This window comes from Micromonas commoda, chromosome 7 (genome assembly GCF_000090985.2).
Source record: "Micromonas commoda chromosome 7, complete sequence".
Lineage (NCBI taxonomy): Eukaryota > Viridiplantae > Chlorophyta > Mamiellophyceae > Mamiellales > Mamiellaceae > Micromonas > Micromonas commoda.
In genome coordinates, this window is record NC_013044.1 from 160,196 (window position 1) to 172,298 (window position 12,103).

The 12,103-nt window shown below is 68.1% G+C and overlaps 5 protein-coding genes across 5 annotated transcripts; 3 read left to right on the plus strand and 2 right to left on the minus strand.

Moving 5' to 3' along the window:
* Positions 1-164: 164 nt before the first annotated feature.
* On the minus strand, positions 165-773 carry MICPUN_72181 (predicted protein; the record flags this gene model as incomplete). The annotated part of the gene is made up of 1 exon (XM_002503765.1): positions 165-773. A coding segment is annotated over one exon (609 nt), but the record flags the coding sequence as incomplete, so codon positions are not given.
* A 333-nt stretch (positions 774-1,106) lies between these two features.
* On the plus strand, positions 1,107-1,963 carry MICPUN_108544 (predicted protein). The gene is made up of 2 exons (XM_002503409.1): positions 1,107-1,470; positions 1,831-1,963. The coding sequence occupies exons 1-2, from the start codon at positions 1,136-1,138 to the stop codon at positions 1,898-1,900; spliced, it is 405 nt and encodes a 134-aa protein (XP_002503455.1). The 5' UTR covers positions 1,107-1,135; the 3' UTR covers positions 1,901-1,963.
* A 1,323-nt stretch (positions 1,964-3,286) lies between these two features.
* Positions 3,287-3,857, plus strand: MICPUN_74444 (predicted protein; the record flags this gene model as incomplete). Its single annotated transcript, XM_002503410.1, has 2 exons — positions 3,287-3,432; positions 3,670-3,857. Coding segments are annotated over 2 exons (334 nt in total), but the record flags the coding sequence as incomplete, so codon positions are not given.
* Positions 3,858-4,101: 244 nt separating this feature from the next.
* MICPUN_83794 (predicted protein) lies at positions 4,102-8,363 on the minus strand (the record flags this gene model as incomplete). Its single annotated transcript, XM_002503766.1, has 3 exons — positions 4,102-7,629; positions 7,690-8,132; positions 8,264-8,363. 3 exons carry the CDS (start codon positions 8,361-8,363, stop codon positions 4,102-4,104), a joined length of 4,071 nt encoding a protein of 1,356 aa, XP_002503812.1.
* A 3,150-nt stretch (positions 8,364-11,513) lies between these two features.
* Positions 11,514-12,096, plus strand: MICPUN_108545 (predicted protein). The gene has a single exon (XM_002503411.1). The coding sequence runs from the start codon at positions 11,520-11,522 to the stop codon at positions 12,021-12,023; it is 504 nt and encodes a 167-aa protein (XP_002503457.1). The 5' UTR covers positions 11,514-11,519; the 3' UTR covers positions 12,024-12,096.
* The last annotated feature ends 7 nt before the right edge of the window (positions 12,097-12,103 follow it).

Below are 12,103 nucleotides of genomic sequence, written 5' to 3' on the forward strand. Positions count from 1 at the left end.
GCAAGACGTCGCTTCGGGGTCGTCGGCGGTCGAGACGTCTGAAGTCCTCCGACGTGAGGCTACTCTAATTTGTTGTTTTACATCTCCACGCGTTGTTCCTTTCCATCTAAGTGTCTTTCCATCTAAGCGTCACCCCCCCCTTCTAAGTGTTTACCCTATGTTGGGCACCGCCGAGCGTTGCTCGCGCACCCCGGGTACAACTGCCTGTTGTCTGAAAATCCTTCGTCTGGGAAGCACGCGCACCGAACCCTGGGTTTACCGTTCGAACCGTGCGTCAGCTCCTTCCTCGGGTACCCCGCGTCGCGCTCGCACCACACCTCGCCGCCGGTGTCCTGGCTCCACCTGGCGCGACACGCGGGAAATCGTTCGTCGTTCGCCGCGGCGCTCGCCTTTTCCGTCCGAGCGCGTTCCACGGCGGCGTCGAAATCTAACCTGGCGGGCGTCGGCTCGCCTCGCTCGTCGTGGTAGTGCCCCGGGGCGAGCCTCCCCACGCGCGCGTAGTCGCGGGCGTAAAAGTCAGCCCACTCGCGCAGCGCCAACAGCGCCGCGTCCGGGAGCCCCGAGACGTCCGGGGTGAGACCTTCGGCGGTGTCGAAGCGGCCGGTGTGAAACGCGCGGGTGCCATCCTTTGCGACGAAACCGGCGTACCCGCCCTGCGCGCCGTAGTGTCGCTCGCCCTTCGTCACGTCGAAGACCTCGCCGAGGATGGCGAGCCACAGGGTGGGCTCCTGGATCCCGTCGTGGCGGCGCAGCTCCTCGGGGGTGACCAGTCGCCCGCCGTCGGATCGATAAGAAGACGCGTCGGGTGGTCCGTCGGATTGTCCGAGAGCGGCGAGCGCGCCAGCGGCGTGGCGACCGAGCCTGCCCAACGCCGCGAAGACCACCGCGACCAGGACCAGCGCGAGCGTCGACCACCGACGAGCGCCGTCGGATGGACCGCGGGTCACGCCGTCGCCCGCGTTCGAAGCCCCGTCCTTCGTCGGGGTCGACGCCCCGCCGCCCCGCCCGCCCGACGTCCCCCGTCGCCTCATCTTGTGCCACTGAGAATCGGGAATCGCGCGCGAATGAAAATATCCGAAACTCTATCCGGATCCATCACAGACGCGTCGCGGTCGCGTCGCGGTCGCGTCGAAGGATGACCGCCACTTGGTGGCCGAACCTCGAGGATATCCTCGAGCTCCGGGTCGCTGACCCTCTCCTGACCCTCCCGGGCGAGGACGACGGGGAGGAGCGGGCGACGAAGCGGAAGAGGGGCGCGAGCGACGGGCGATGCGAGCACGGGTCGAGATGGAGGTCCAAGTGCAAGACGTGCAGCGCCTGTCCGCACGGTCGTCACAGGTACCTGTGCGTCGAGTGCGGCGGAATCGCGGTGTGCGAGCACGATCGCGAGCGCGAGTCGTGCGCGGAGTGCGGCGGGTCCGGGATATGCACCCACGGCCGCAGGCGCTCCACCTGCGTGGACTGCGGCGGGAAATCCGTCTGCCCTCACCGCAGGTTGCGATACCGATGCAAGGACTGCGGCGGCGGCGCGATATGCCCCCACGGACGCCAGCGATACACCTGCAGGGACTGCGGCGGGAAGGGGATATGCGCGCCGCACGGTCGCAGGATCTCGGAGTGCAGGGATTGCGGCGGTTCCGCGTTTTGCGAGCACGGCGCGAGGCGGAGTTCGTGCGCCCTGTGCGGCGTCGATGGTAAGCGGGGGGGTGAGCGGGGCACAGGCGGAGGCGCGTGTCCGCACGGTCGTCGGCGGACGCTGTGCGCGTCGTGCGGCGGGTCGTCTATATGCGCGCACGGCCGGCAGCGCTATTACTGCAGGGACTGCGGCGGGAAGGGCATATGCGCGCACGGTCGGCATCGGTCCAGGTGCCAGGAGTGCCGGGCGGGCGTCGCCGCGTGAGCCGAATTTGGCCCATAACCGAAAATATGATTGAAAATTCAAAAAAAACGCGGCAGCGTGCTGTTGTTGTTGTTGGCACCCCTCGAGATTTATCGGACCCGCCCGTTCCCCTCGCCGCCGCTCGACGTCATTCGAAGGGGGCGCGGACACCGGGAGGGCGACATGAGCAACTTCCCGTTGAATCTCAGGCTGAAGCAGCGGTCGGTGCTGCCCAGCACCGGGGTGACGCCCCTCGCGAAGGGCCTGTCCCACATGGCGATGCAGACCCCGGGCGGTCCCTCGTCGCAGTTTCCCTACGCAAGCCAGAGCCAGGGCGGGGACGTCCCGAGCGGCAACGGCAGCGGCCCCGGCGCGATGTCGCAGCAGATCCCGAGCTCTCAGGGCCTCGGCACGCAGGGCTTCGGCGGACCGGACTTCATCACCCCGCAGGAGGCGCAGTTCGCGTGCGTCTACGACCCGAACGAGAAGGAGAACCTCGGCATGAGGTCTCCCGCGAACCTCTCCCCGGGACGGCACAAGCGCCCGAGGTTCGGGTACGACCCGACGCCGTCGCAACCCGACCCGTCGCAGCTCGGATCCCAGGGCCCCCTCGGCATGAACCCCACGCCCATGTCGCAGGGCTGGAACGCGGGTTACGGGTCGCAGAGCCAGGCGGCGCTGAGCCAAGGCGACTTTCTCCAGCGCGCGACGGGGGGCGACTCCAACTCCAATGGCGGCGAACGCGAGGCCGCGTTCCGAATGCCACCCCCGCGCGCGCCGTCGCGGTCCGGCATGACCCTCAAGGCGGCCAAATCCCCGCCGTGCCACCGCAACGCCTTCCTGGACGACGACGAGCAGCCCGCGGAGGTCCCGGCGCACGGTCGCGTGGGCGGCAAGGATTCGATCGTCTCCGCCGCGCACCTGGCGACGATGTCTCGATTTCGCGCCGACTACGTCGACGTCGGCGTCGTCGGCCGCGGCGGTTTTTGCAAGGTGATGAGGGTGATTCACCGTCTGGACGGCGCCACGTACGCGGTGAAGCGCACCGAGCGTAAGCTCCAGACGCACAGGGAGAGGCTCGAGGCTTTACGCGAGGTGCAGGCGATGGCGGCGCTTTCGGGCGCGTCGTCGCAATCGCCGGGGCTCGAACACGTCGTGAGGTACTACGGCGCGTGGACGGAACGGGACAGGGACGGCGAGCACCTCTTCATGCAGCTCGAGCTCTGCGACGACACCCTCGCGGCGGCGCAGGAGCGGGCGATAACGCTGGCACAAACGGCGCGGGAGAACCCCGAAGACGTGGGAGCGCAGAGGAAAGCGGATGACGCGCGCTTCGGCGAGAGGAAGATCGCGCGAGTGCTCCGGCAGATGGCCGCCGCGCTGGCCTGCGCGCACGCGCGGGCCGTCGCCCACCTGGACGTCAAGCCCGACAACATCCTCGTCAAGAACGGCGTGTACAAGCTCGGCGACTGGGGCCGCGCGGCGCCCGTGGACGGCGTCGGTTACCAGAGTTTCGGGTCAAACGGAGAGTCTCGCGGTCGATCGGCGTCGGTGTCGGTGGAGGATGGCGACGCTCGATACCTCGCGCCGGAGCTGCTCAGGGGCGAGGTTCGGGTCGAGGGGTCCATCCATCCGTCCCGGGGTGGGCGGCTCGGGGCGGGCGAGGGCGCCGGCGGCGGGTCCGGCTCGACGGAGCCGGACTCCCCGACGGGCGACGACCCGATGTGCAGCGGCCCCGGGCCCTCCTTCGGGTCGGCGCAATCGGGCTCAATCGGGCCCACCAACCTGAGCCTCCCCGGCGACTTCGTCGGGCTGGACCGCGCCGATATCTTCTCGCTGGGGGCGACCGCGTTCGAGCTGGCGCGCGGCGCGCCGCTGCCCTCGCACGGGGACGAGTACCAGGCGCTGAGGCAGGGTAAGGTGCCCGCGTTGAACGGTTTTTCCGTGTCGTTCCAGCAGATGATCGCGGGGATGATGAGGGAGGATCCCACGGCGAGGCCCACGGCGCGGGCGCTGCTCAAGTCGCAGGCGCTGGCCGAGGCGGAGCGGGCGGAGGAGGATACACCCAAACCCGGCGGCTTGTTCGGCGCGTGACGGAGACGCGTGACGGAAAAACGGTAGTCTACACCTTGCGTTTTTACAGAGAGTCACGAGGCTAACGTTGAAACTAACGGCGAGTCAGCACGTGAGCGAGAAGAGTCGCCACGACCCGCTCTCTGGAGTCAGCACGTGAGCTTGGCCCGGTACACTGGCGCGTTGGTGGAGTCGTAGAAGACGTCCGAGATGGGCCCTCCGCAGGCCATCCTCACCCTCTCCGGCGTCGCGGGCGAGTCCATCGTGATGTCCGTGTCGAGACCGTTCCCCGCCCTCGCCGCGCACACCGCATCCTTTATCGCGAAAAACACCGAGTTGGCCAGCAGAAACGGGGGCTCCCCCACCGCCTTGCTGCTCGCCACGGCCCTCGGGTTGGGGGCGTTGTGCAGCAGGGTGACGTTGAACTCCAGCGGGATGTCGTTCGCGGTGGGGATCTTGTACGTTCCGGGCCCCGCGGTGAACAGCGTGCCGGGTCTGATCCACTTATGATCGGGATCGCCGTACTTTAACTCCTCCAGCGCGACCCATCCCATGCCCTGAACGAAGCCTCCCTCCACCTGACCCACGTCCAGCGCGGGATTTATCGAGTCCCCGCAGTCCATCACGATGTCCGTCCGAAGTAAGTTGACGTCCCCCGAGAGCGTGTCGATCTCAACCTCGGACACCGCGGCGCCGAAGCAGAAGTAGTTGAAGGGCCGGCCCTTGGTCCCGTCCCACTGCCACACGAGGTCGGGCGTCGTGTACCACCCGTGGGCGCTGAGGTCGATTCGAGCGAAATACGCCGCCGTGCAAACCTCCTTGAAATCCTTCGACTTCTCCGGGCCGAGTTGCGCCTTGACGGGCGCCAGGCGCTCGTTGAGCTGGCGGCACGCGTCCGTGACCGCGGCGCCGTAGAGGTCGGACGACGCGGAGGCGGCTGTCGGGGACGCGTTCGGAACCTTATCGGTGGACGTCTCGGCGATGTACACCGAATCAGTCTCGATGCCGAGCTCCGCGGCGCAAATCTGCGCAACCTTGGTGTGCAGACCCTGGCCCATCTCCACGCCGCCGTGGGTGACGAGGACCGTGCCGTCCAGGTAGCAGTGCACCAGGGCGCCGGCCTGGTTCATGAAGAGCGCGGTGAAGGAGATGCCAAACTTCACGGGGGTGGCGGCGATGCCCCGCTTCCTGTGCTTGTTCGCCGCGTTGAACGCGTCAGCCGCGGCGCGCCTCGAGTCGACGTCAGCCTTGGCGACAGCCTCGTCCCAGCACGCGCGAAGCTGCGAGGATTCCATTACCTGGCCGAAGTGGCACGTCTCGCCCTCCTCGTAGAGGTTGACGTGTCGAATCTTCTCCGCGGGCTGGCCAAGTTTTCTCGCCACCCTGTCCATCCACATCTCGGCGAAGATGACGCCCTGCGGACCGCCGAACCCGCGGAACGCGGTGTTGGACGGCAGGTTCGTCTTGCAGCACCGGCCGTGAACCCGCACGTTGGGGATCTTGTACGCGCCGTCGCTGTGAAAAATCGCGCGGTCCATGATGGCCGCGGACAGGTCCAAGGAGTTGCCCGCGTTGTTGTACAGCATCATGTCCAGCGCGAGGATCTTACCCTCGGGGGAGTACCCAACCTTGTACTTACCCAGGAACGCGTGCCTCTGACCGGTGATGGCCATGTCGACGTGCCGGTCCAGCACCAAGGAGATGGGCTTGCGCATGTGGAACGCCGGTATCGCGGCGCAGACGTTGAGAAACGCCGCCCTCGTTTCCTTCCCGCCAAACCCGCCCCCCAGGCGCTTGGTCTTGCACACGACCCTGTTGCACGGGATCTTCAGCGCGGACGATATGAGCTTCTGGTGCTTCTGCGGGGCCTGCGTGGACGAGATGGTGATGAGGTCGTCGTTGTCCCCGCACCACACGAGGCTGACCATCGGCTCGAGGTAGAAGTGCTCCTGGCCGCCGCACCTGGCGTCTCCCTCGACGACGCGGCCGGCGGCTTCGCATTCGGCCATGGCGGCGTCGACGTCGCCGTCCTCGATGCCGTGGTCCGTGAACCCGGGCCAGGTGTGGTACGAGTCCGCGGCGATGGCCTCGTCGATGTTGAGAATCGCCGGAAGCTCCTCGTACTTGACCCGGACGAGCCTGGAAGCTTCCAGAGCGATATCCTGCGTATCCGCCACCACGATGCCGACGGGGTGGCCGACGCAGGTGACGTACTCGGACGCGAACACCTCCTCGTCCAGCACGGCGGGTCCTATGACGTTGTTCGGCACGTCCTTCGCCGAGAAGAATCCGTGCACCCCCGGGGTGGCGAGCGCGGCGGCCGGGTCGATGTCCAAAATTTTCCCGTGGGGCACCGTGGACAGCACCAGAGCCGCGTGGAGCATACCCGCGGGTTTGGCGATGTCGTCGGCGTACTCAGCCTCGCCGGTGACCTGGACCTCCGCGGACTGGTGCATCGTGGGCTGCCCCACGGTGCTGCCGTCCCTCACCTGCGTGTACTGAGCCCCGCGGGGGAACGGTCTGTGGAATCTATCGGCGGCGGAGAGGTCGGCTTCGTCCAAACCCGCGGCGGAATATACGGCGTCCGTCACCAGGCCGTCAGCCTCGAGCCTGCGGCAGCAGTCGACGTAGAACTTGAACATGAACGAGTTGGCGAGGGACCTGCGGAACTCACACATGCCACCTGGCACGTCTGGAGACATCGGGAGATCCTTCGGCAACGTCGCCAGCGCCAGTTTTAACGTCTCGTCGGTCCACGGTTTGCCAGCCAACGCCGCGGACGTCTTAGGGCAGGACACCGTCTTGAAGCTCATGCCTCCGAACCCGAAGGCAATCTCCGCCACTGTTGGAACGTTGTCGACGACGTCGAACTTGGCGCGCATCCCCGCGGTGACGATCGCGATGTCGTCCTCGCGCCTGTGCGACTGCTTAAACTCCCGAACGTACTCCCCTTTTTCCGTCAGCGGCAGCGCGACGGCCGTGAGCACCTCGTCGGGTTTGAGGTCGGTCGAGCGGTACCCCTTGAAAAAGTCCCGCGCCGCGACGCGTCGGGCGCCGCGGTCGAGGGACTCGATCTCGAACGTCGCGCCGCACGCGATCCAGAGCGGGTTCAGGTCCGAGATGGGCGACGCCGTGCAGACGTTCCCGCCCACGCTCGACACGTTACGCACCTGCGGGCCCGCGAACCACCGCAGCTGCTCCTTGATGGCGACGAGCCCGCTCGTGCGCACAGGGCCGAGTGTCAGCGTCAGCGTCTCGCACGTGTTGAGCAGCGTCGTCAGCGTCACGCTCGCGCCCAACACCAGACTGTCCTCGGCGATGGTCACCTCGGTCAGCTCCGGAACGTGCGTCGGGGCGACGATGACGGGATATTTCATGTTCTTAAACTTGACCTCCACGCCCACCTCGGTGTTGCCGCACACCAGCCTGGCGTCGGGGTGGGCCTTTTTGAGCGCGAGCAGCCCCGCCAGGGTGGTGGGCCTGTGCCACGTGGCGATCGCGCCGGGCAACGCGAGCGGCGTAGGGACCCTTCGCTTGAGCTCGGGCGGGAAGATGGGTTCACGAACGGCGGTGACCGGGTCGTCCTCGGCCGCGCCGAGGGCCTTGGCGGCGGGGGTGTCGCCGCAGCCGTTTGTGCACGGCTGTCCGGTGGAGGGGCAGATGGGAGTCGAGTCGGACTTGCCGTTCAGGTGGGCGTCGCCGTTGAGGTGCGAGCCGTGGCCGTTGCCGTTAGCTACGCCGTTGATGGTCTCGCCGGAGTACGCCGAATCCGGGGCGTTCCTCGCGAACGTTCTGAACCCCTCCAGGATGGGCCTGTACCCCGTGCACCTGCACAGGTTACCGCCCAGGGCCTCCTCGATCTCGAGCTCGGTGGGTTTGGTCTTTTTGGATCTGAGCAGCGCGTACATGCTCATGACGAAACCCGGGGTGCAGAAGCCGCACTGGGAGCCGTGCGCGTGCGCGAGGGCCGTCTGCACGGGATGCAGACCCCCGCGCTTGGTACCGAGCCCCTCCACGGTGATCACGTGCGTCCCCTCGCACGCGTAGAGCGGGGTGAGGCACGCGTTGACGGCGCGATGCTGCACCTCGCCCTTGGCTCGGTCGTAATTGCTGACCATTACGGTGCACGCGCCGCATCCGCCCTCACCGCACCCGAGTTTGGTGCCGCTCAGCCCGAGGCCTGGGTACGGATAGAGGTGGGGGGTTCGGCGTGAGTCGGGGAGGCGCGGGGACGGACGCGCGGACGGGCTGCGAGGGCGGTGACGTTCGGTGACGTGTATTTTCGCAAATCGAGTTTCGGGAGGCACCCACCTCGGAGGTAGGCGAGCAGCGTCTGCTCGGCCTTGCCCTCGGGCATGACGTGACGCTTGCCGTTGACGTAGAGAATCGGACTGGCATCCTGGCCCTCCATCGCGCCAAGGGGCGGGGCGGGGCGTGTACGGTCGGTTCGAGAGTGGCGCGCGTTGTTGAATGAAGTTTCGGGCCCTGTGGACCCTTCGCGAAAAGTCGCGCTCCACGCAGCCACGTGGAGAGGAGGCGACGAGATCAGACTGTCCGCCTGTGCTTTTTTGGTTCTCGCCGGCCCTCTTTCGCTGGCGAAAACTAGGTGGAGTTGTTGACTTTCAAATCCCTCCGCACAGGCGGACCGGGCGGAGGAGGGCGCGGCATGACCGACGAGGTCCCGGTCGAGGACGCCGGCGGCGCCGGCGGCGCCATCGTGCCCACGGACCCGGCCGCCGGAGCGTCGGGTCAACCCCTGCAGGTCTGGCTGGCGCGAGTGGTGGGCACCGCCGACGCGATCTCCCCCGACGACCTCTTCGACGGGGACCTCCTCGCGCGCGCGCTGATCGAGCTCGAGCGACGCGCGGACGGCACGGCCACCGGCGGGCCGGGCGACGCCACCGCGGACGAGGTCTTCAGTCACGAGGACCTGGGCGCGGCGCTGGATCGAGCGGGTCTATTGAAGGAGTGCGCCGGCGCGTTGGATGCGCTGATGCGCGGGTTCAACGATTGGAACGGCCGAGACCAGGACGCGCCCCTTCGCATCCTCGCCGCCGTCTACGCGCACTATCTACGCAACCGCGACCGCGTTTACGACGGCGGTGACATCCCGGGGGACGGCGGGCGGGACGACGGGGACGCCGATCCGGGCCCCGGAGACCATCCGTCGCCGTCGCTGCTGTCCCCGACCAAGCCCGTCCGCGAACGCTCGTCGTCCAACAGAAACTCCCCGGCGTCGTCGTCATCCGCGACTCGGCTGTCGCGATCGCTCACGGCGATCCACCCGGCGACCGAGTCCCCGATCAAACCCACGACCCCATCGGGCGGGTTCAAGGCGAGCCCCGCCGAGGCGAAGGCGGCGCAGGCGGCGAGGGAGAGGGCCAAGGCGGCCGCGGTTTTAGCGGCGGAGGCCACGGGCCAACTGCTGGGAGAGACGGCTAGTTTGCGCGCGAGTCTGGCGAGCCTTCGCGCGTCTCTCACGCCGTCCGAGACGGACGCTCTCGTCGCCGGCGATGCCCTCGATGTCGTCAGAGCGTCGATGGCCGAATCCTTCGTTCCCCCGTTGCCATCCGACGACGACGACGACGAGAACGAGGAGGAGAAGGGAGAGGAGGAGGATATACGTAAAGAGGAGGATGTACGTAAAGAGGAGGAGGAGACGACGGGGACGAACTCGGGTGAAGCCGGCGTCCTCGACGCGCTCATGGCGGAGGCCCGGGTGGACCACCTCGCGGACGAGACCGCGGCGTCCGAACGACAGGTCGCGCTCTCGGACCCGCCCGTCGATGAAGGGACCGAAAGGAGCTCGAGGAGGGCGTTGGAGGTGCGGCTGCCGTCGGCGGCTTCGTTTGACCGGTCGCTGTCGAGCTCGCCGGCGGCGACGCCGACCCACGCGTCGCCCGCGCGGCCGACGAGACCCTCGCGCTTCTCTCACGTCGAGGACGAGGACAAGGAGGAGGAGGACGAGGATGGGGTTTGGCGCCCGAGTCCATCCGCGGCGGAGGAGGCGCAGCGCGACCTCATCGAGAGACTCGCCGGTTTACCCCTCGAGGAGGAGGACGACGACGCGCTCGCAGGGTCGGTCACCGCGTCGGCTGCGTTCGCGCCGAGCGTGTCGAGCTCCGTTGACGCGAGCACGGATCTCTCGCGTATCGGGCGCTGGCACGACGACGACGACGACGACGACGGGCGGGTGGACTGGAGCGACGACTTTCGCCTTCCGTCGCCCCCGGGGCTTTCCGGAAGTCCCGCGGATGGCGGTCGCGGCGACCCGGCGGCGAGGATGGCGATGGACGCCCGGAAGCGACAGATCGAGGCGGTACGCGCCGAGGAGGCCCGCGCGTACGGCGAGCGGCGGCGCGCGGCGGGTAAGGAGGCTCTCATGAGGTTCTTCGCGTCGAAGAAGGCGGACCCTGGGGGCGTGCCCGGACCGACGGCAAAGACGTCCACCGGGGTGCGAAAGCCGCTCAAGCTGAAATCGCCCAACGGCGCCGCGAGCGTTCACCCGGCATCTCCATCGCCGCCGCCGGCACCGGCGGCGGCGACGCGCGGGGACGCCACGCTCCCCCGCGTCGCCACCCTCAGACCCGGCCGCGGGCGATGGTCGCGGGATCCAACCGAGCCGCCAAATATGGCGGAGGCCGACTCCGATCGCTCCGTGCCGACGGATGTTTCCGCCGACGCTCGCGATCCCCGCGCGGGGCAAACCCCGTCGGCACCCCGTCGGCACCCCGTCGGCGCCCCGAACCTCCCGCGCGTCGCGACGCACGACCCCGAAGTTCACGCCGCGTCGGTTCGCGCCAACGCCGCATTTTTCGCCGCGGAGGAGAGCGTCGCGATCGCCGCGATGAGCGCCGCCGCGACCAAATCGAGGATGGACATCGAACGCGACGAGGCCGGGGTCGGGATGCCGGACCGCCGGCCGCCCGCGCCGCCGTTGCCCAAGGTGGCGGCCTTCTCGCCCGGTCAGGTGAGGCACGAGAGGAGACGCGAGCCCGACAACGACGACGACGATCTTAACGACGAATACGTCGACCTCGCCGGGTGGGCTCCGGGCGGCGCGGGTGCCGGAGAGGACGTCGAGTGCAAGGATTCGACGACCGGACGGGTCGGTGACGCGCCGCCCGACGCCTTCCCCGCGTGGTTCGGCGTCGTGGATCATCAGCAGGAAGGAGGACGCGGGGGGGTTCCAGTCGAGGAGGCTGAACCCGCGGAGGAGGAGGCGTCCCGGGCGGTGGACAAGGAGTGGGGCGTCCCCGGCCTCGCCACCGGCTCATCCGGGATCGTCGTCCCGGGGCTCTCTTCCCCGGGCGTTACCCGGCCGTTACCCGCGTCTCCCTCGCCCAAGCGTAACGCCCCAACCGTCGCCGCCAAACGGTCACCGACGAAGAAGGGCGAGGCCATGTGGGTGGATCTCGCCGCCTGGGACGACGCGAGACACGCGGGGATCCCATCCGGCGCGTGGGGTATCGGCGACGGACAGATGAAAAAGATGGCTCCGAAGATCGGCGCCGCCGAGGTGAAGAAACGGTCCGCCGCCGCCGCCGCCGAGGCGAGGGAGCGCAAGATGGGCGCGCTCGTCGCGGCGGGTATAACCGGGACGCGAGGCAAGGACAAGGACACCGCCCGGGATCGAACCGGCGACCTGAGGATGGATCCGAGACTGTTCAAGGCGGCGCCTCCGCTGTCCAACAAGAAGCTGGTGCGAAACGCGTTGCGCCACGTGTGCCTCGCCGGCGCCGCGATGCGGACGCAGCTGGACGAGGCTTTGACGGCTCTCGACGCCGTCGCCCCCGACGTCGCCACCGTGTTCGTCATCCTGTTCAGGGAGAACACCAGCCCGCACAAGTACAGGGCTCTGTACGCGTTGGTTTCCGGCGACGGGGGCGTGGATGACGCGGACGGAGTGCTGGTCAAGATTCACGGCACGGGCGGGCCGGCTCGCGTGGGTTTGCAGTGGGTGGACGCCACGATGAAGTACGACAGCGGGCAGAGGGAGTTTAAGCCGCTGGCGACGAGCGGGAGGCTTACGCCGCTGACGGCGGCGGTCACGCTGGTGAGCAAAAAGTAGACGGAGGTGAGGCGAGTACCCCCGCCGAGGGCGTCGCGAGCTGACGAGTAATACAAAGGCAATGTTGAGCATCATCCCGG